Raw genomic sequence first — 22,574 nt, 5'->3', positions numbered from 1 at the left:
TAAGTATATATATATATACTTTATTTAAAGTAGTACATATATATTGAATGGTGCGTATATATGTGTATATATTATATCTTCTATAGACTTATATCTTTAATGTATACAAGTGTATATATTTTATAAATTAGTATATAAGTATATATATATATATATATTGTAGTATATAATTTATTTAAAGTAGTATATATATATTGAATGGTGTGTATATATGTGTATATATCTTCTATAGACGTATATCTTTAATGTATACAAGTGCATATGTTCTATAAATTAGTATGTAATTATATATATATACATATTGTTGTATATATATATATGTATATTGTAGTATATATTTTATTTAAAGCAGTACATCTATATTGAATGGTGCGTATATATGTGTATATATCTTCTATAAGCGTATATATTTAACGTATAAATGTGTATATGTTTTATCAATTAGTATATAACTCTCTCTCTCTCTCTCTATATATATATATTGTAGTGTATATATATATATATTGTACTATTGTAGATTTATAGTATATGTTTTATTTAAAGTAGTATGTATAGTCATATACAATTATATATTGAATGATACGTATATATGTGTAATTGTTTATATATATTTTAAAAAATATATATTGTATAATTGTAGTGTATATAGTGTATATTGAAGTGTATATAATTGTAGTGTATGTAGTATATATTGGATTTTTCATTTCTTATAAATGGGTTTGACCGGTTTTTAACTAGGTTTGACCGGGTTTAGGTGGGTTTAACCGGGTTGGGTTAAGTGGGCCGGTTCAGGGTTGTTTTCAACATTTTTACCGTTGAACCCGAAATCGACCCGGCCCGGCTCACCTAACCCAACCCGGACCGGAACCAGCCCACAACCCGGTTAAACTAAATGGGCCGATTCCGATTTACCCCAGCCCGACCCACTTGACACCTTTAGGCTCAACTAATCCTGATTCGCATAGAAAATTTTCACTTTCAGAAGATGAAGTGCTTCTTACTTAAGACGACATCTTTCTTCCGAATACTTGAACCAAAAACCTGTGACTAATTATGAACTTGTTATTGGTGTTGTTGTCGTTATGTTACTTTAAAATAGATTAATTTGGTGACAAATACATTTTTACCGGTTTAAAAATTAATGTTCGATTTCCTCATGATTGTGACACGTCTAACTTATAAAAAGAATAAGGGGGTTACTAAATGAGATGGTTGAGGAAGAAGTTGATGATCTAATTTATGGGTTCTGTATTAGCAAGTATGCCTGATAATGATCAAGTAATTACCAACAACGAACCCAATCAATTGCCGGAGGTTAATATAGCATGACTGTAAAGGATTCCTTTTATAGTTAAATTTTCATCTATTCGGTATTCACTACTTACTTTTAGGTTAACTAGTTGAGGTGTACGCGCCTTGCACGTGTAACTTACTTGAATAAGTTCAAATATTACACTAAATAGGATATTTGTTTATATAATAAAGATGAATATAATAATTAAATTTAATATCTTTTGAGTATGTAAAGATGGAGAATTTATTTATAAAACCTAATCTTTACCAAAAAATATTTTTAAAAGTCGATCGACATTCATCTATCATCTGTAAATTGAAACAAAATAATACAATGATAGAGACATCAAAATAATAAAATTAAATCTAATCTTTACACACAATTTTTTTTCAAAATCATCTGACACTCATCTATCACCTATAAACAATAATAAAATAATACCACAATAGAGATATCAAGATAATACAACTAAACTTAACCTTTACATAAGAAAATTCCTCAAAATCGACCAACATTTATTTATCACCTGTACTGCAACAAAATAATACGATAAAAGTGATATCAAAACAACACAATTAAACTTAAATTTTACACACAAAAATTTCTCAAAGTCGATCGAGATTCATCTACGAACTATAAACTACCACAAAATAACAAGCTAATAGAGATATTATGATAATACAATTAAACGTAACCTTTACCTAAAAAAAATAATTCAAAGCCGATCCACATTCATCTACCATCTGTAAATTAAAATAAAATAATAAGATAATAAAAATATCAAGACAATACAACTAAAACCTAACCTTTACACAAGAATTCTTCAACGCCAACCGATATTCATCTACGACCTGTAAACTATAAAAAAAAATATAATAGTGATCACAAAGCTTCGATTTTGATCCAAATAATTCTTGTCTGAGCGAAAATTTTGACCTTAAAGAATGATTTTTAATGAAAACAAAGAAGATATATGTATACACATGTTGAATTCTATTATGTTGACAAAAATAGTGAAGAAGTTGAGGGTTAGAAAATCATGCATCCACCATCTAGACATGCAATCGAATCAAGTTAGATGAGCATTAATCATATTGTCCCAATAGGTAAACCGGTTTGTTCTTTAGTTAACGTACATCTCAATATTTATAGAAGTATTTCCTTAATAGAGTCCTATCTATTTTAAGTGTATTTTTCTAATTGAACAGTAAAAAAGAAAATATTAATTAATTCTCCTACCATATATTTTGAGAGTCTCATATATTTTTGGAAGTCTAGTAGAAAGGAAAATATTAATTAATTCTCCTACCATATATTTTAGGAGTCCCATATATTTTAGGAAGTCTAGTTAATATAATAAAAAAAATAGTGAAAAGACAGTTTTGTCTAAAGAAGAGTCTTTTAATGAAGGGTAAAAAGTTCAAATCATTTTTCTAAGGGTCTTCACACTTTTAATATATTATAGATTATAAATATAGATATAGATATAGACTAATTTGGGTTCTTTACCAAAACATTTAATTTTGAGGTAAAATGCTCCCTGTCAAATTTTCATGAAGATAATCAGCACTCCAACCATGACCAAGTGTAGACAAGTTATAGAGGATCAAGTTCGTGGCCATTCAAAATTCAGTGATTTTTGTTCAGAATTTGTTCCTTTTGATTCCAAAATCATTTTGATGTGAGCTAATAATATTGTGAAGATGTAACAGTGTGTAAGGAATGGTGGAATATCTTCATATCTGAATTAAAAATTCATGATCAAAGATGAGCAAGAAAAAAAAAGATGAGCCCAAATTAATAGCACGCATACCTCTCAAAACTAGCTTTCCTCTTCTACTCCTCGACTTTCATTAACACATGTGAACTATGATTCTTGGTAAGCAGTCACGTACAAAGAGTGCTGCTCCCTTCCCACCATGACCATCAAAGACCTGTCACTAAAACAATTTGCATCAGAGATCGAATAATATCAGATACTAGATAAGTAAAGAATTTATAGAAAACTTGGCTTATTATCTCTAGTTCTCCTCCACTTCTCCTATGGAAATCTTATTCTATATAAAGGCGTAGAGTGATTCTAAATTAAAAACAAGTATTAGACATTATGCATGGTCCTAATGGGGAACTTATAAGATAAGCTTCTTATACCTGCAGGTCCAAGTGTGAGATCCTATGCTACACGGCCACACAGGTGAAGATTCTTAGTCCTATTGAGCTCAACAATACAAATCTAATATTTCGGAAAGATATAAATACACATACTAGTATATTGAGTAAATAGTCAAGTATAAATGGTCGTGATGCTCAACAAGTTTAAAGAACTTACTCCATAGAAGGAGATAGATTCCTCACCACGAATACTATGACCAAAGTTCTTAGCCATGTCTGCAATACAGATTTGAGTATCTTCCATATCACAACAGCCTCCAATATCAGACCACACTCCAGACCTAAGAGTTGGGAGGAATTTATTGAAGGGTATCTGCTTACGGTCTGCAATAGTTGTATCCTCAGATATACTTTCCATCTGAAGAACAGAAGAAAGAACTTAATTGTAAGGCAATGAAGAAGTTCTTAGGCATGCCACAATCAGCTTAGATGTTATATTGCTGTTCAAGTGAACTTTATATTTAGAAAAGAAGTTAAAAAATTATTTCAGCAAACGATATAGAAGGAGCATAGAGACATGAAGGATACTACTTAACTACGTAGATTGGACTTTCCAAAAATGCTATGTATCATGTTGGATCATTCAAAAAGCCACAACTTTTGGAAGATCCTACACGTAGATGACGGCGATATTTTTGAAGAGTTAGAGAAACATAGCTACTCAATGATTTTACTGCTGAAAGAACATTCAAAGAAACACAAAACAGAAAAGGGGCAGCCCGGTGCACTAAAGCTTCCGTTATGTGCAAGGTCCGGAGAAGGGCCAAACCCTTCAAAGAAACACAAGATAAGTGTAAGTAAAGTAACTACTATGATTTGCTATCTTACCCAAGAAAACTTTTATGATTTACTAAGGGGCATAGAAACAAACCAAGGTTCTACATGTGTACAGTAGAGAGCCCATATCCTTCAAATTAGTTTCCAAAAGACTGAGATCTCTAATTATCATCAAGAATTTCCTTTACAAATATCTCTCAACCAGAAAGACAATAACACTGTGGGAACAGATGAAAAGGACTACCAAATCCATCTATCAAGTCCCACACTTCAACAGAAAAAAAAAATCCCAAGAAGTGAAAATTACAACAGATAAATGCCCATAATTAACAAATAGACCATCTAATAAAAGTGGAAAAACCAAAAAGGTAAAAAAGAGAAACAAAGAAAAAGACATGCTGAGGTAGCAAATAGTAGAGGAACATGAAAGCCCCAAGCCAGCATCATAACAAATTATAATTGAAAACAGCACAATTATTGTTCCTTCAAAGTCCATCTCCAATTACAACTACACCTTAAAAGGAATAAAAATCAAATCTTGCAAGATTAGTGGATGAAATCCCAAATTGATCAAATTCATTATACAAACAACTAACAGCTCTCAACGTCCATTTACAAACCAAAAAACAGCTCCAAATCATAATCATAACGCCAAGTACACCTCAAATCCAAATTAGGTGGGGTCAACTATATATATCCAACAATAATAAACAACATACCCAGTGTATTTCCACAGTGGGGTCTAGGGAGGGTAAGATGTACGCAGTCCATACCACTACCTCCCAAGAAGTAGAGAGGTTGTTTCTGATAGACTCCGGGCTCAGGATAAAAGGACAGTAAACAAAGTCGTGATAAAATATGAAACAACAGAAATAAGAAAATATCACCCTCCCCAAACTCCACTTAAAAGATTACACTATGGTATGTTGTTGTATCTATAAATCCAGAAATTCTAAGGAAAATACAGGCAAAAATTGACACACCTTGGACAAGACTTCCTTATTGATGAATCTGATTTGGCAGATCCTCCATACATATGATGCATCATCGATCAATGAGACATTGCGGATGCATCCAATAACTTCTTTAGTTGGCATTGGGCTCAATTTCTTCAATTCCTTTAGTGGGAAATTCCCAACTGTGGAATCATCTGATATGGATGAGTAAAGGATTGGATTAGCAATGTCACAAAAGATTCAGCCTTTATTCAAGAAATGTTCCCGACCAAATATGATCAAACTTCTTTTCGTAATTTCATTCTGGCCATAATTGTACCCTCATTATGTCCCAAACAAATATACATTTTTAAATTTCAACTTTATTCTTTCATTCAAGTGAGATTCTGAGAGTACTGGGTATATTGTTGTTGTAAGTGAGATAGTGAGAAAAATATAACAAATACGAAAAACAACGACATATGGTGGCAACTTGTACGTGTAGAGAATAATTTATATCTGCAAAATCTGTACCTTATTATTCATGAAAATAGTAGCTTATGGAACTCTGTAAGGACGGAAGGACATGAAAGTAACCACAACACAAGTATTCATATGTTGACAGAGGATAAAAAGTCTAAGCCAACAAGTAGTATGTACAGGGGCGGACCTACATAGTGGCGAGGGGGGTTCACCCGAACCCCCTCGACAAAAAATTACGTTGTATATATAAGGTAGAAAATCTTTATTTATGTACATATATTAATTTTGAACCACCTGACACAAGATTGTTGGATAGCTCAGTGGTACAATCTCTACTTCTTGGGGTGCTACTTCAGGGTTGGTTGCGGGTTCAATCCCCATCAGGTTGCTTTTCTTTAAAAAGTAGACTAAAATCTACAGCTGGACGCTTACAGAACAAAAAAGAAGAAGCCTACAGTTATTAAAAAAATTGCTTTTTTAAAAAAAGTAGACTGAAACCTACAACTGGACGCCTACAGAACAAAAAAGAAGAAGCCTACAGTTATTAAAAAAAAGACTACATACCTCACCTGCTATATCAAAAAAAAATAACTTTAAAATAAGTTAAAATATAAGCCTAAAAAAAAACTTTAAAATATAAGTTTAACTATTTTATATTGATAGACTATATACTATTATGTCCCTTAAAATTATATTTTGTTGGCTTATTCACACATTTATATTTTTATTTTTCGACCCCCCTGAAGAAAATTTCTGGATCCACCACTGAGTACGTATATACTCAAAAGACTCATCTACTAGTATCAAAGTCATAGGTGGATTCAAAATTTGAAATTGAATTCCTTCATCGACTTCAAGTTAATATAGACAAAAAGAAATAATTAAGTTTACAATAGAATAATTATAGATATTTAGGATATTTCTAAACATATATACGAAGTCTGGACAAAAGAAACTCGTAATCGAAACTGTGAATTTAAAATATTAAATGGATGATCAGTTCAAGTGGAGCATAGGCAACATTGATCAAATGACCACAACAACTTATAATTCATTTATGCTGCACAGGTGGGATATCTCATGATAGTTTTGCTTCTCTCCCGATAAAACTTCAGGAGTGTCCACAAATGAAATATGGTCAAGGAACTATGAAGTAATAAAAATAATTAGACTAATTATTGAATTACGATGCATAGAATGATAATGTAAAAGGAATTGCTAGACATTGACTCACAGAATGTAGCAACCGGGAACTCTCAAATTTTGATAAAAATGCTCCACCAAACTTTGTCAAATCAGTGATAAAAAAGTTAGCCTAAACAACAATAGTGTTGCCAGGAATGCTTCTTTCATCTGGACCAGACAAAGCAAAAAATCACCATAAGACACTAAAACTGCAAAACCACTACCTTAAACAATGTACAATCAAATTGTGTCGCTGATGTATTGCCGAGAAAACCTTATTAGAAGCAAATGACTGCAAAGAACTATTAGTTTTACTACTACTACTACTGTGATTACTACAATTAGAATAGGATCTATATATCTTTAACCAAAGACATAAAGCATATGGAACAAAGGTAGAGAAATTGGACGGTACTAACTGTAACCACAATAAATCAATTGGTTGTTGGCTCTGGTCTGATGTGTGCTCCTATTTCAACCAAAAGAGATAAGAAAAGAACAAACAAAAGAATCAACATTAGTAACAAATGACAGGTATTTAATAAATATACAGAAATTGGTCAGTACTAACCTGGATAATTGCACTTTAGCAAGTGTTTGATAAAAGTAATTTTTCCTGTCGAGTATTGACCCAAAAGCATGACCGTAGGCTTGGCATCAAAATCGCTCTCCGTCTGTGACAACAAACAAAAAGAAGCATTCACAAACACAAGTTTAACATCTATAAGGTTGTTGAAAGTACTACTATTAAGACATAAGCGATATGCTTCTTCATCCACTCACCAGAGTCGAAGATGCAAAATCAAGCGGTAAGTAAGTTCCAGTGGCTTCAACTTTTCATTGTAGAGTCTCTTTAAACCATTAGTTATTAATGTAACAGCAGTGATACAAGAAAAATCGAAACGAAACAATGTCAAAAATAAAAATTGCGAAAAATACACATGACCAATTTGTTGTAAAGACATTACTACTACAATTAGGGACAAGGCTTTGTGAAACTTTTGGGGAAGTTTTTCACCAAGAAAATGGGAAAATAGGGGATGGTGGGAAGATGGAGGGGGAGGTGGAAATTTAGAGGGAAAAACAATACATAAAAGGAGGGAAAAACAACATCTATGTTTTCTTATGTTTTCCTCTTTTTTTTTTATTAAGTTTTAATTTTAATTTAATAGAAGCACATTTTAAAAATTGAAATAATTTATTTGATAACTTTTGATGTCTCTTTTATATTTGTATCCTATTATGTCATTGTTTATAATCTACGATTAGTTATCATGTTTATTTGCAAAGTGAACTCTTATTTATGCCTCTGTCATCACTCAACCCATATTTATCTTCGTTGCCATCCACTTCAATAGGAAAATAAGAAAAATGGTTGTTGTATTGGGTTGAGAACCATGATGTCTCAGATGCAAATCAAAATAGAGAAAAAAAATTTGGTGCTTTTTTTTTTCCAATTAGTTGAGTTGAGATTCGATTCATTTTGTGTAAACGATTTAACTTATCTATTATCGATTCTTATATGTGTTGAACCCCTAACGACCCAATATTATATCATTTTGATTCGTTCTGGCTTAATGATTATTCATCAATTCGTTATCGAGTTATTGGACAGTCAGTTTATTTGATATAAAAATTGAAATCAAAAAATTAAAGTAGCTTTTATATACTCCACTAGTGCCTTCTCGTCTAATGGTCCGAACCCATCAAATGTCGTTGTCACTCTGAGCAGAGATTACAATTGGTAATCTATGGAGATGGTAGAATTGGGGTTGAGAGGCGAATGAAATGGATGTTTTGGGATAAAGGTATATTTAGAGTGAAGTCGATATGTATGTTTTGATAATGATCATAAATGCATATTGTGATTAGTTGGTTGCAATAGTGTTTGGGATGTTTGTACTCGATATAGTTCAATACGCTTAGTAGTGAGTTATGACTTGTGGCTCGCTCAATATTTATTGCGGACACGTGATGTCGGTCACACAAACTTTTGAGTATAGTATGCGACATTACATGGGCAGAGAGTCATTACCGTGAGTAATTTATTAAGGGCAAAATGTTATTCAAAGTAACGAATTTCTCTTAAACACCATCAACCACCAACTTTTCTCCCAATATTTTTTTTTGTAATATAATAATATATACCGAATACGTTATTATGAAATATATTTATTTTAATAATAAAAATTTTCAAAAAATTGAATTATTCTTGAAAATTGGTATTATAGAATAATTAATTGTGTAGGGTGAAATTATCAAAATATTATGCAATTATAATAGATCATATAAAATATTTATTTTATGACTGTTTGAAACTGCCACAATACAAATTATAAAAATCACTGTTAATTAAGTATGCAAGCATTTTATGACGGTTCTCTTAAAACCGTCAAAATAATATTAATAGTAGACGGATTTGTGACAACGTTGAAAACCTCCATTTTATGCTCATTATGATGATTATAAATCGTCACTACACCCAAAATAAATCATTAGGATCATTCAGATTTTTTGTAGTGCGAAACCCTACACAACGAAATCGTCATAACAAGAAGAACTTTGGGGAGGTTGAAACACACGCCACAAATTGAAAGTTTAGTGGGGGCTTTTACAACCTCCAGAGTTAAACCGCCCTAAAAATAATTATTTTGCGGGAGTTAACATAAGCGCTACAAAATAAATGTGTAGTGGGTGTTTCTTATAATCCCCATAAATAATCTGCCACAATTTAGCCGTTTTTCTTTTGTAGTGCCTAATCATGTATTATCTCAAAACTAGATGGATTATGCTTTGTTAACCCATTATATAAACCTCTTCACATCGAACATTAGCTTCAACCAAATTCTATTATCTTTTTTTTTTTTTTACATATACGCAACAAAACAAATATATATAGAATGCCTTCATGCAAATCAAAGCAAGGTTTTCGATTCCACCCCATCGATGAAGAGTTGATGAAGTATCTCAACAATTTTGTGCTCCACGGAATTTTTCCACCTAGAGATTTTATTAATGTAGCAGATCTATTTGAAGACTCGGAGCCATGGGAGATTATGGTGGGTTCGGCGGAGAAAACACGCTACTTTCTTTCGCGCTTGAAGAGATTGAAGAATTCAACCAAAAAGCAAAGCCAAAGAAGTGATCCAATTAGAGATGGATCAAAAAAGAATATCACAATTGGATATAAGAGTAGTTTAAAGTATGTAAATGATATAGAAAAAGATGCTAAGTTGCTCATGAAAGAATATTTATTGCCGGATCATGAGTACAAGAAAAGTAGCAAAGACAAGGATATATACGTCATCTGCAAAATCAAAGAGGTGAAAAAAAGAATAAAGGGGTTAGATGGAGGAAGAAGTTGATGAATTAATTGATTCTGTATTAGCAAGTATTCCTGATAATGATCAAATAATTACCAACAACGACGACAATCAATTGCCGGAGGTTAATAAATATGAAGCAATTAGTACATTCAATAATGGTGATGAAGATTATGAAGATTTAGAATTTGAAGATTAGAGTTAAAGCTAGGAGATTATGGTGATAGCGTAGTTTAATGATCGATGGGCATGCCAATAGATTCTTCAAATATCGTCTTTTTTAGAATAATCAGGTGATGTAGAATTAACGTAAAGTTTTTTCTCTTACTAGTTAAAAGTTTCCAGTTGCATGAATAATTAAGTGTCAAAGTTTTATTCTTTTCATTCTTCTATTGCCCTTCCTTATTTTGGTTTTCAATTATTTGTTTTTTTATGATTGAGTGAGCAGACGTTAAAATCTCATGATGGATATGGTAGCTTAACATTAAGTTTGAAAACTACATACTCCCTTCCATTTTGGTTTACTTAGCCCCTATACTAAAAATAGTTATTTAAATTTACTTATCAAATTCTATAGGAACAATTTTAACGAAGCCCATCTGCTTTGATAGGGATTATGTGGTGCTTCCAACAAAATTGTACTCCCTCCGTCCCAAATTGGGATGACACAGCTATTAAGAAAGCAATGCTTAGTGATATAACTTTACCATTTTGTCCATCTTAATTGTGTCTTGTTATTAGTTACGTTCCAATATTGATGGATGGCTAATACCAAAGCACCATTTATATTCTTAATGGTGTACTTTTAATGGTAATCTTCTTAAATAACATTTTTCAAGAATGCTAATAACAAGGACTAATCAATTACACTAAGGGTATAATGGGGAAAAAAAATTTGTCTTGTCTTGATAAGTAAAAAGGGACAAGTAAAATGGGACATCAAATTAGGAAATTTGGGACGGGTAAAATAGGACGGAGGGAGTATTGAGTTAGACTAGTTGGTGTAGAACTTGACTCCATGATCATAGTAGATATGACTAATAGTAGTAAAATTAAACCTCCCCGGAAACTTCAGAATAGGATAGAAGATATACAAAAGAAGGTAAAGCAAAGGTTAATTTAGTAATTAATTTATGAAATCAAAAGAATTTTGTTATATTTTTTCTTTCAATATACCTTAGTATTCTATAGCTATTCATAAAATAATAGTAGTCTAATTTGGAGTTGCATGATGAATTATGTACAAACACTTGAAACTCCAGTTTCTATACAAGTTACCAGATTTAATTGTGGAGGAAAAGCAATTATTGGTTGAGTCTTGTTTCATGGATGGTGCATCAATGAGTGACATGGGCTAAGATTGCACGTGGTGGAGATAATCGCGTGGAGGAAACTTGTCTTGATTTCACGTCATTATCGCTATTGGAAATTGAGGTCAAGACTTGATCCACAACTGTCTAAGGCTACTGGAAATTTAATCATTCCAGCAAATAGTGGTTTTAGAGAAATTAGTGAATTAGTAGAGTTGCCTCACTTGTTAGGAATAGTGAGAAAGATATTTGAGAATATGAATAAATGGGAACTTGAAGGGCTTGGAAGGTGATAGTATTCTTGATTGTCTTGTGGATATATGGGAACACAATTTGAGAAGTTGTTTCCAGAATATTATATACTTGCAAGTTCTCAAGTTGGTGCAATTTTAGACTTTATGATGTCGATTTTGGATGGGGAAAGCCTATTTTGTTTTGGTTCCTATATTGAATACGCAACAAGTTATTCTTGTGGAAATTGGAAAAAGTGGAGGAATTGAGGCTTGGATACTTAGAAACAACGAGGAAATGATTGAATTGGAGAATGATGAGGAATTTCTAGCATATGCATCTCCAAATCCAAATGTTCAATATGCCCCTTGAGTTGTTCACTTATATATATATATATATGTATGTATGTATGTATGTATATGCTGAAATTGGAAAAGAAAAAGATTAAATTGGGGAAATTCTCTTTTGGGGTCAATTTTTACCAGGTTGCTATGATATTTTACCTAATTTAGATATTTTTTTTAACCTTTTATAAATTGAAGATCTATCTTAGTTTAAATTTTTTTATTTAGGGGTAGAATTTGTTCTATCTTTTATATAGAAATATTAACACATTGTTATTTCGTCTCTTCCCGTATGAATTTAGATCAATTTGACCAAAGTTTAATTACTTTGCTATCTCCGCACAATACCCACGTCAACCAACTACCTAGGAGCATTTATTGAAATGATTTAAGCAAAATAAGTACTAAACATAATTAAGAAACCAAGATTTCATATCAACTTATAAACATTGATCAACTGCAGAAAGACTGCAGTGACCTTTTTGTGCTAGCCAGCTAGCTACTCTACTTAACTACTACATAGCTTGATAGAAAGCCACTAATTAACATGACAAAGATAGAATTCTTCAACGAAGAAAAGCTAATGATAACATTCTGGACCCGTCCCTTCTTCCTTGTGCGTCTGTGGATGTAAGGATATGAATCTTTCATTGACGACATGCTCTGCTCAAAGTCAAGTAAACCTATCATCGAGTGTGTGATGAGTATGTATGTGTGTGTGTATGTCACAAATTGATAATTACTAGTACATGTAAACGTCTTTACCCCTGAGTTTCTCGATGCACCTTTTGCACTTCTCTTCAGTGTGCACCAGGCATCTAGCCCTTAATGCGGCGGCGTTCAAATGGATGAAACTTTCCCGTTCTGCTCTCAAAAGCATATTAGTACGGTGATTCGTATGCTCATGAAACTCCCAACTCACAATCCATGTACCTATTCAAAACATAATTAATTAATAAATTTTCTCGCTATATAAATGGCTTAAAACATAGTATCAAAGCAGAAAAAGATCAGGTTTGGCATACGTACTTGTGAATAACTTCATATCTTGGATAACGAATTTCTACACGAGTGTAGTACTCAGATAGTTCACTCTCTTTACGTGCAAGGTAGGAGGCAAATCCATGCTTACGACAATTCGTAAATGGAGCTGCACTTGATGTTGGTAATGGTTTGGTGCTAGCCAAAGCACATGGTTGGATTGAGCTAATGAAACCATGGCTGGCCAAGCTTGTAGAAGCCCTATTTCTCAACAACATTTCACTTGCTACAACAGCTTCTTTCTCAAGTGCTACACGGGGTCTTACTTTAGAAGCATCTAAAAATCCTTTGTTCCCCACATTCACTTTAGCATCTATGTATTGATTTATAACTTGTGACTTTTTCTCATTTGAATTTTTCATGATGTTATATGACAATTCAATCTTTGTTCTGTCAAAGAAATTTATATATACAAGTTTAGGATCATGATATAGAAAGGTGACACAACAAAAATGCAACCAGAAGACCAAAAAAAAAACACAACTTGCAAGGATGTGCCTGATACCATGAAAAATATTTTTTTAGAAAAAGAGGTTTTTTCTTGTGCTTGGCCGGTACGCAAAACATGATGGGGGTAGAGGGTGGAGGGTAATGTGTGTGTGATGGTGGGTATGAGAGCTATAGGAGGTGGGGTGTTGGAGGGTGGATAAGGGACAATCAGTGTGAAATGTCACTTCTAAGTTTATTTTTTTCCTACTGAAATCATTACCCTCAATCTTTTATAAAATTATTTTTCTAAAAAATGTTTTGAATTTTGTTGGGTGACCAAACATGACGAAATTGAAAAATATTTTCGTCCATACCATACACCCCGCTAAAGTTCAATCTATATAAAAAAAATAAAAAGATTTACCGGGGAAACGAGTTTGTTTTAGTGTTCAAAATTGACATAATTTTTTTATATAAAAAGAGTTACGTTGGGGGTGGAGGAGATTACAAGGTGCATAATCAGAGTACCACTAGCAATAGTGTAAGTTCAAGTACCAACCACCTAATTAGCTACTAAGATTAATCCCTAAAATTGAAAAAAAAAATGACAAATCACGAAACTAAAGTCACTTTATCAAGCACAAAAGATTTGTACCAAAACGTTATATAGAAAGACACTCACAAATTTAATTAATGGATCTAGATGTAGATGACTAAACAATGACAAATTAAAATTCATTGGGTTGAATCTTGAAAACATATATAAATAAAGCATGAATTAGCTACTAAAATTGGCTTTCAATTCATTGCTAAATAGATGATAGCCGATATAATCTTTTGATAAAACCTCATTGTCTATGATGAAATTTTGTTATTTATGTAGTAAAAAAGAAAAATAGTTTTTTGCGTGTGTTAATGTGTGTGTGTGTTTCTTTTTTCGTTTTTGTGTGTGTGAGAGAATCAAATAAATCTAGACATAACAAGAAAATCTGGATACATTTTTGTTCCATGAAATGCAACTCAAATTAATTTTCTTTTTTCTCTTTCTATAAAATAATCATAGTTGTAGAAAGATTTAAAATTACCAAGTAGATTTGAAAAAAATTTGAGTGTAACAAAAGTAATGTTAGGATCGATTACCTTCACACACACTAGATCTAGCAAAAGAGATAAAGAAAAGAGAGAGATTTCTTAAGGAGAGAGAATGAAGAGAGAAATATTTCATGGTAACACCTCGTGGGTAAAGTCCACGGCGAACGGCAACTTCACACGCGGAGGTTGAACCGCGTGAACATTAATATATAAACAGTACATCATATATTAATCAGACTCCACACCTAACAAGTAGAACCATGGAAGTTGGTATGTCCCCTGAAAATTAAAGATACATTTTTAGTAATAACATTCTTGAAGCAACAAAATCTAGAAATTAAATGCAACTTACAAGCAAAAGTTTCTATTAAAAAATTAGTAATAACTTGAATGAATAAATGAACGAATTGCTAGAGTTGAAGTAAATGGCATACCAAAAATTGACTTTGAGCATTCATCATTTTTGAGAAAAAAGAGAGAGAGTTTTATATTAGTAAGATCTACTTCACTTTTGCTGCGTGCCTAATTTGCTCTTATGAGTTAGAGTAACATCCCAATAAGTACTAAACAGTATTTTTATTACTATCACTAATATAAACAACACACAAGATATATTTTTATTTTTATTTTTAAATATCTACTTCTTCATATTTTTCGAGATAAATTAACTTATATAATACAAAAAACAGGTACACATTATTGAACACTATGTCACATGTTGAATGATGCATACAAGTTTAGGATCATGATATAGAAAGGTGACGCAACAAAAATGCAACCAAAAGACAAAAAAAAAATAAAAAAAATACAACTTTCAAGGGTGAATCTGATTATACCATGAAAAATATTTTTCTAGGAAAAAGCGTTTTTCTTATATTTGGTACGTAAAATACAATGGGGTAGAGGGTCGAGGGTAAGGTGTGTGTAATGGTAGGGATGAAAGCTATAGGGGATGGGGGTGTTGGAGAGTGGATAAGGGACAATCAACGTGAAATGTTAATTTTGAATTTGTTTTTTCCTACTTAAATCATTATCCTCATTTTTTAAAAAAAATATTTTCTAAAATTTTTTTTCTGAATTTTGTTGAGTGACCAAACATGAAAAAACATATTTTTGTCTATACCATACACCCCATAAAGTTTGATCTATATGAAAAAAAAAAAAAATTACCTGAAAAACGAGTTTGTTTTAGTGTACAAAATTGAGTGAATTTTTTTTAATTAAAAAAAGTTGGGGGTGAAGGAGATTACAAGGTCCAGAATTAGATTTTTACTAGCAATTGTATAAATGCAAGTACCAACCACCTAAGCTACTAAGATTAATCCTTAAAATTGAAAAAAAAAAAAACAATAATGACAAATCACTAAATTAAAGTCACTTTAATCAAGCACAAAAGATTTGGAAACCAAACCATCATAAGAGAGACAGATTTAATTAATGGATCTAGATGAAGATGACTAAACAATGACAAATTAAAATTCACTACGGTTGAATCTTGATAAATTATATAACATGCATTAGCTACTAAGATTGGCTTTCAATTTATTACTAAATATGCCCATAGCCGATGTGATCTTTTGATAAAACCTCGTTATCAATGATAAACTTTTGTTATTTAGCTACTAAAAAAAGTATTTTTTTTTTTTGTGTTAATGCGTGTGTTTCTTTTTTTCTTTGGGAAACTTAACTATATAAACTTATTAGATTAGTTATTATAACTTATAGCAAAACTTTTAAGTTTTCAAGTTTATAGCAACTTTCATCTTAAAAAAATATATAAAAAGATTTTCTTTTCTTTTGTTGAAAATACAGAAAAGCAATTACTGAAAAAGTAAAATTAATATTTAATAAAATTATCCTTAAAAGTAGTTAACCTTAATTACTGATATTTATCCACCCCAAATCCCTCAAACCGTTATTTATCTTCCTATTTTAGTGCTTGCAGTAAGAGTTTCCATCTACATACACTACTTGTCACTTTTTACCCGATTTCTCTCTACCGTCAAACAAAAAAACGCATTCTATGTTGATTAGAATTTGATAGAAAAGCAAAAAACAAGTATTTCTTTAGATAAAAAATATGAATTCTGTTAATTTGCATTCAATCATGATCCGTCATGGAGAGAGATGGGATTCTTCAGGTTTGTTAATTTTTTTACGCCTTCTAAATGAATTTAAATATTTATTGGCATACCATCAATCGGATGCATGCCATCACAAAGAACACTGAGAGGAGGAGAAGAAAGGAAACGTGTTGATTATTTGAACCAAGCAGCACAATTGTTCAACAGCAAGTTGGCAGATGACTTAAGTTCTCTAGAAAACAAAGTACCTAATTCAAGATTGGTGTATGATATATATAATCTTCCACTTGATGTCATCAACAGCCCTCAGAAATATGGTACAAATATGACTGTCTTTTTCCTGAATATCGACAAGATCTCCGTTTCTTTCTTTATATGACCGTGCAGGATTCAAAGTTGCAGAAAACAGATACTGTGGGACAGGAAAAATAGAAGTTGCAGAGTTATGCACATCGGTGTGTTCCAATGATTCCGATTATATTTTTTGGGATAGCTTTCATCTTACAGAAAAAGCATACAGATTTTTAGTTCATCAAATTTTTGTACACCATTTAAGTAGCTTCTTCTGATAAATTCACATATCAACATGCATATCAATGAATTCTTAGTACTTTTTGCCGAATAATTGGTCATTTATATGTTATTTTCTCACTTAGTGATCATGTCTATCAACCCCGATTTTTATTTCTTTTTATTTTTTCTAGTAAGCATGTACATGATATGGTAGTAACAAAGTTGTATTCATGGATTATAGCAGTACATACAAACTTACAAATATTTGATTTTTTTTCTGTATTAAATTGGTATAAAATTGATATTGAATCATTTTTTCTATTTACTGTTTGTTTTTCTAATATAGTTAATAATTTGAATTAACTTTTTGGTGCTTGATTATTACTGTTTGTTTTTATAAGATTGTGGGTATGAAAAAGTTTATTTTTTGTATTTATGTAGTATTTATATAATGTTATGCTACTCTAACGTTTGTTTCGTATTTTACATCGTTGAATGAAATTGATATGAACTAAGTCGCAACAGATGGTATTAAATTTGATATCAACTACATCAAATTATACATTTTTCGATTCTGCAATTAGTAACATTTGACATGAATATTGAATCTTGATTTTTATTGGTGCTCATTACTCTTTGTATAAGATTGTTGGTATGAATAAAGTTTAGCTTTGATATTTAACATAGTATTTATATAATGTTCTTCATCTTGCTAGAAAGCAAACAAAAATATCAATCTTGATTATTTTTTTATTAGAACGAAAAATTATTTGACATCAAACAACTATCAATTGATTTATTTTCAACATTTACGTTGATAGTTTTTCATATAATATCCATTCATACACTAAAAAAGTTATGTAACATAAAACATAATTTTTCTCATCGATTGTCACATTCATAAAACTCATTCAATACAAATGTGATATATGCGAAACTTCATCGATATCAATTTAATACATTGAGAACTCAAAATAAAAATGTTACTTATGTATGAAATGAGTATATAAATTGATTTCAATGTATTAAAAGTGGAATTATCCTAGGAAAATGTGTTCATCAAAACATAGTTAACATCATTGCACTAATTGGCAATTAACATCATTACACTAATTGGAACCATCCCTCAATCGATAAACTGATGGTACAACAATCTTGCAGATTAATCAATACATCTACGAAAGGCCTCACACGAAAAAAAACTCAATAAAAGGCATCCTTGTTTGGCTAATGTATATTAAAAATGAATGTCTTCTTGTTCATTTATCTTCCTCGAGTATATGGACATTACAGGTAAAATAATGAAATGTGCTCTGACTAACTATCTTTCAGATGTTAGCAATGAGCCAAACACGAGTTTGAAGTTCTGGATGATTGTAAGAACAAGTTTTTTTTTTCAAGGTATACATGTGAAATCAAAATTGTGTTGGTTGTATTTTGATTTCAGTTTTACATATATACTACAATAGCAATGATATTAAAAGTTAATTATGGTATGCATTATATGGACGTGGGGAAACGATGACTAATTAAAATCCAAAATAGAACTATATATATGTTATCATTACTTAACGATTTGACAAAATTGAATTGGCAAGACTGCCTTTTGACTATAAAAAGGATTTATTTTTTTGAAAGTAGTTAATTTTTTTAGAATGAAATAATTATTAATAAATAAGCACTACCTAAGCATGAAAACAAACTAAAAGCAACAATAATTCAAATGTTAACATTTACTATTTGTTCTTAATTTAATATAAAATTGATCTAAATAATTGTCCAATTTAGAAGAATCACTATTTAATGATCGAGAAGATTATTAATAATTAAAAAAGGTAATGAATGGAATTTAATGAATGGAAGAGTCACTATTTAGAAGAAATTTAATGAATGAAAATTAAAGAGATAAGACTACTATTGGTAATTAAAAAGGGTAAAGAGATAAGACTTCTATTGATAATTAAAGACTAAAAAATATGAAAAAGAGTATAATCAAGTTAATTATTCAAGTTAACAAAAAGGTATATATCTCCTTATATTGTGGATAAACTTTGATATTTAATTATTATAAAAAAAATTGATATCTTAACTCGCCATAATTATCCAAAATTTTTAATTAATAGTGATAGATGTTAAATGCTAAATATAAAGAAATAATACAAATAATAAATATTACAAAATTGATTTTCGAAAATTTAATAAAATATGTTTTTCTCAAAAGTTGCTATAACTTATAATTATTTCTTAAGTCTAGTATTTAATAAAAAGTTATGCTATAACTTGTAATTAATAATCTAAAAAGTATATTTGGGATAATTTTCACTAATTATAACTGTATAATTTTTTCTAATAGTTACTAGTTTGTATGGTGTAATTAATTAAAAACAGATAGTCAATAATCATGTTATGTCGATATGTCAATGATTTGAGAATTTGAAGCGAAAAAAATCTAATTATTATCGTTTTCTTTAATTACTTACAGTCTTTCACTGATAGATTAGTTCCTTAAGTTACTAAGACTCACAATAATTATGTTAATGATTATTTTGTGTTGTTACAATGTCAAATTTTTTTGTGTCGTTACAATTTCTAGCATATGCATCTCCAAATCCAAATGTTCAATATGCCCCTTGAATTGTTCACTTATATTGGTTGTCTCTATCAAACGAATGAGAATTTTTAATAGACATTTTGTTGGAAATCTATTTAATATTGGCTCATCGATAATGTTTTTAATAGATTTTGGACCGAATCTTGGGAAATGTACACCAGATATTCCCATTACGTATAGTGTGTCCTCACATTAAAGTAAGATTTTCAACTTATGAACTAGTTATGTATGGATTATATATATTCATATGATCATAATATTTTATGAACTCTTATGTGTAGAGAATAATAATGGAGAGTGTGTTATACATGTGCAAGGAGCCCTTACTTTAAGAATGACTTTGTTGCTGTTCGTTATTCTAATCTAAGTGTGGTCAACTAAAAGCTTGATTATGATATATATGCCGAAATTGGAAAAGAAAAGATTAAATTGGGGAAGAAGTTCTCTTTTGGGGTCATTTTTATTAGATTTGCTATGATATTTTAAATATGGGTAAAATTTGTTCTCTCTTATATTTAAAAAAATCTTAACAACTTGTTATCTCCCCCCTTGTGAATTTAGGTCAGTATGACCAGATCGCGTTATAATATTTCCTTTTTGGGATATTTTTTTTTATTTCTAATCTGTAGTTGTTCAAAGTTTAATTACTTTTCTAGCTCCCACACGATACCCCATGTCGATTAACTACCTACGTGCATTTACTGAAATGATTTAAACAAAATAAGTATTGAACATAAGAAACCAAGATTTCATACCAACTGAACTGAAATGAAAATTAAATAGATAAACATTGATCAAGTGCAAAAATACATGCAGTGAACTTTTTGTGCTAGCTAGCTAGTTGCTCGATTTAACCACTGCATACATAGCTCGATAGAAAGCCACTAATTAACATAACAAAAGATAACATTCTTCCACGAATAAACTTAGGTACCTAATCGATGAAACTTTCCTGTTGTGCTCTCCGAAGCATATTAGTACGGCGATCTGTATGCTCATGAAATTCCAACTCACAATCCATATACCTATCAAAATATAATTAATTAATTCACTTGCTATATAAATGACTTAAACATAGTATCAAAGAAGACAGAGAGGTTTGGCATACATACTTGTGAATACCTTGGTATTTTGGATAACGAATCTCTACACACTACTAAAAAAACTAAAAAAACGACCACAAAAAACTAACCACACATTGTAGTCGGAAAAAACCGACCACAAGTGGTCGATTTTTATTTTCTTTTTAAAAAGAGACCACATTTTAAAAAATTAAAATAATTATTTCAATAAGCTTGAATCTTAAAAGAGAGTAACTTTTCTTGAAGGTTCTTGAATGGTGACACTTTGATTCTTGAGTTTTCTTGAGGAAGGATTTGAATCTTGTTCTTGGGGAATGATCTTGAAAGAAAATCCTAATTTTGATGTTAAGGATGAACGAGGAGTTATGTTCTTTAATTTGATGGAATTACGGGTTAAAAAGGGTGGGAAAAGACCCAAAAATCTCATTAAAACGCCTTTAAAGCGCTTGAACAGATGTGGTTGACGGTCTGGGTGATAGACCGTCACGTTGGTGACTAACCGTCACTCAAACCGTCATTTTATGGCCAGAAAACGAGCTCACTGCCTGAGTTGAGACGGTTAGAGTGACGATTCGTCATCTTTCCCGTTGCACCTCGGCATTCGAACAACTCTCTAGTAAAACGTGCATAACTTTTTACTCCGATATTGAATTTAGGAGAAATTGGTATCGTTGGAAAGCTAATTATATTATCTATCAGTTGGTGGGTCATGAGCTCAAAAATTCTTGGCAGAATGAAAGATGTGCTTGTTTGAAGTTGACTATAGCAACATATTAGTGTAAGCACATATATATTTTTTCACTAGAAGTTTCAAGTGGTTGATGAATCAACACTTTTACGTTTGCAATGTTGTACCTCTTTCCCTTACTGTCAGTGGCTAAGAGAGACACATCGATTTGAACCATATTTGTGGTACGATTATTTTTTGTCTATATTTAAAATCTTTTTTTTACAAAATCATTGATTACATTCTTATTACGTACTTAAAACTTTTAAAAATTTTGTACTTCTTAAATTTTTCTTATTTTAACACTTATATTTATTTCTAGATTTTTCAAATTTTCTTAAAATCAAATTTAGTTGATCTAGAATTCTTAAACAAATGAAAAAGTATTAGTTGTCATTAATTTTGATGACTTCTAATAAAGAAAGGTTTTATCATAAATATATTTAATTAATTTTTAAATCTTAAATATTAGAAAAATAATAGCGAAAAGATGATTTTGTCTAAAGAAAAAAATTTTAAATAAGGGCAAAAAGTTTAAATAACATTTCAAAGGTGCTTCACACTTTTAATATATTATAGATTATAGATTATAGATTATAGATTATAGATATAGATTAGTTGATTCCTTTTTGTTTTTATATTACCTAGGGACTAGCGATAGTTTCAAGTTCAAAATATTGTCTGATTAAAAAATTATGAAACTAGAGAAATTTTTTAAAAGGGTAAAGATTTAACATTCTCATCAACTATACAGTTTTTTTAATATTAATTTGATGTAAATATTAGGTGATGATAGACCCCTTTCTTTGTTTATGATGATCAAGATTATATATAATTGTAACTATATAATTTTTTCAATAGTTACTAGTTAGTATGGTGTAATTAATTAAAAATAGATAGTCAATAATCATGTTATGTCGATATGTCAATGATTTGAGAAT

At 30.6% G+C, this 22,574-nt stretch overlaps 2 protein-coding genes across 3 annotated transcripts; one reads left to right on the top strand and one right to left on the bottom strand.

The window, feature by feature from the left end:
- Positions 1-9,746: 9,746 nt before the first annotated feature.
- On the top strand, positions 9,747-10,211 carry LOC124895188 (NAC domain-containing protein 78-like). Its single transcript, XM_047405630.1, has one exon. It carries the CDS (start codon positions 9,747-9,749, stop codon positions 10,209-10,211), a length of 465 nt encoding a protein of 154 aa, XP_047261586.1.
- Positions 10,212-12,634: 2,423 nt separating this feature from the next.
- LOC124895187 lies at positions 12,635-13,481 on the bottom strand. Of its 2 annotated transcripts, XR_007051569.1 has the most exons (3): positions 13,084-13,481; positions 12,820-12,987; positions 12,642-12,717 (listed from the first exon to the last, which is right to left on the bottom strand). XR_007051569.1 is itself a non-coding variant. In XM_047405629.1 (2 exons), exons 1-2 carry the CDS (start codon positions 13,455-13,457, stop codon positions 12,957-12,959), a joined length of 405 nt encoding a protein of 134 aa, XP_047261585.1. In that variant the 5' UTR covers positions 13,458-13,481; the 3' UTR covers positions 12,635-12,956. The 2 variants fall into 2 exon arrangements, 1 of the variants encoding a protein (XP_047261585.1); XM_047405629.1 differs by having other exon boundaries at positions 12,635-12,987.
- Between the last annotated feature and the right edge of the window lie 9,093 nt (positions 13,482-22,574).

The sequence above is a fragment of the Capsicum annuum genome, unplaced genomic scaffold (assembly GCF_002878395.1).
Source record: "Capsicum annuum cultivar UCD-10X-F1 unplaced genomic scaffold, UCD10Xv1.1 ctg80520, whole genome shotgun sequence".
Lineage (NCBI taxonomy): Eukaryota > Viridiplantae > Streptophyta > Magnoliopsida > Solanales > Solanaceae > Capsicum > Capsicum annuum.
Note: the sequence above shows the minus strand (reverse complement) of the source record. Positions and strands in the feature narration are given on the sequence as shown.

Excerpts from the sequence above, each read along its gene's own strand:
- LOC124895188 (XM_047405630.1), top strand. The coding sequence starts at position 9,747 with ATGCCTTCATGCAAATCAAAGCAAGGTTTTCGATTCCACCCCATCGAT.
- LOC124895187 (XM_047405629.1), bottom strand. The coding sequence starts at position 13,457 with ATGAAAAATTCAAATGAGAAAAAGTCACAAGTTATAAATCAATACATA. Across the intron at positions 12,988-13,083 it reads AGATATGAAGTTATTCACAA|GTACATGGATTGTGAGTTGG; the intron begins GTACGTATGCCA and ends TGTTTTGAATAG.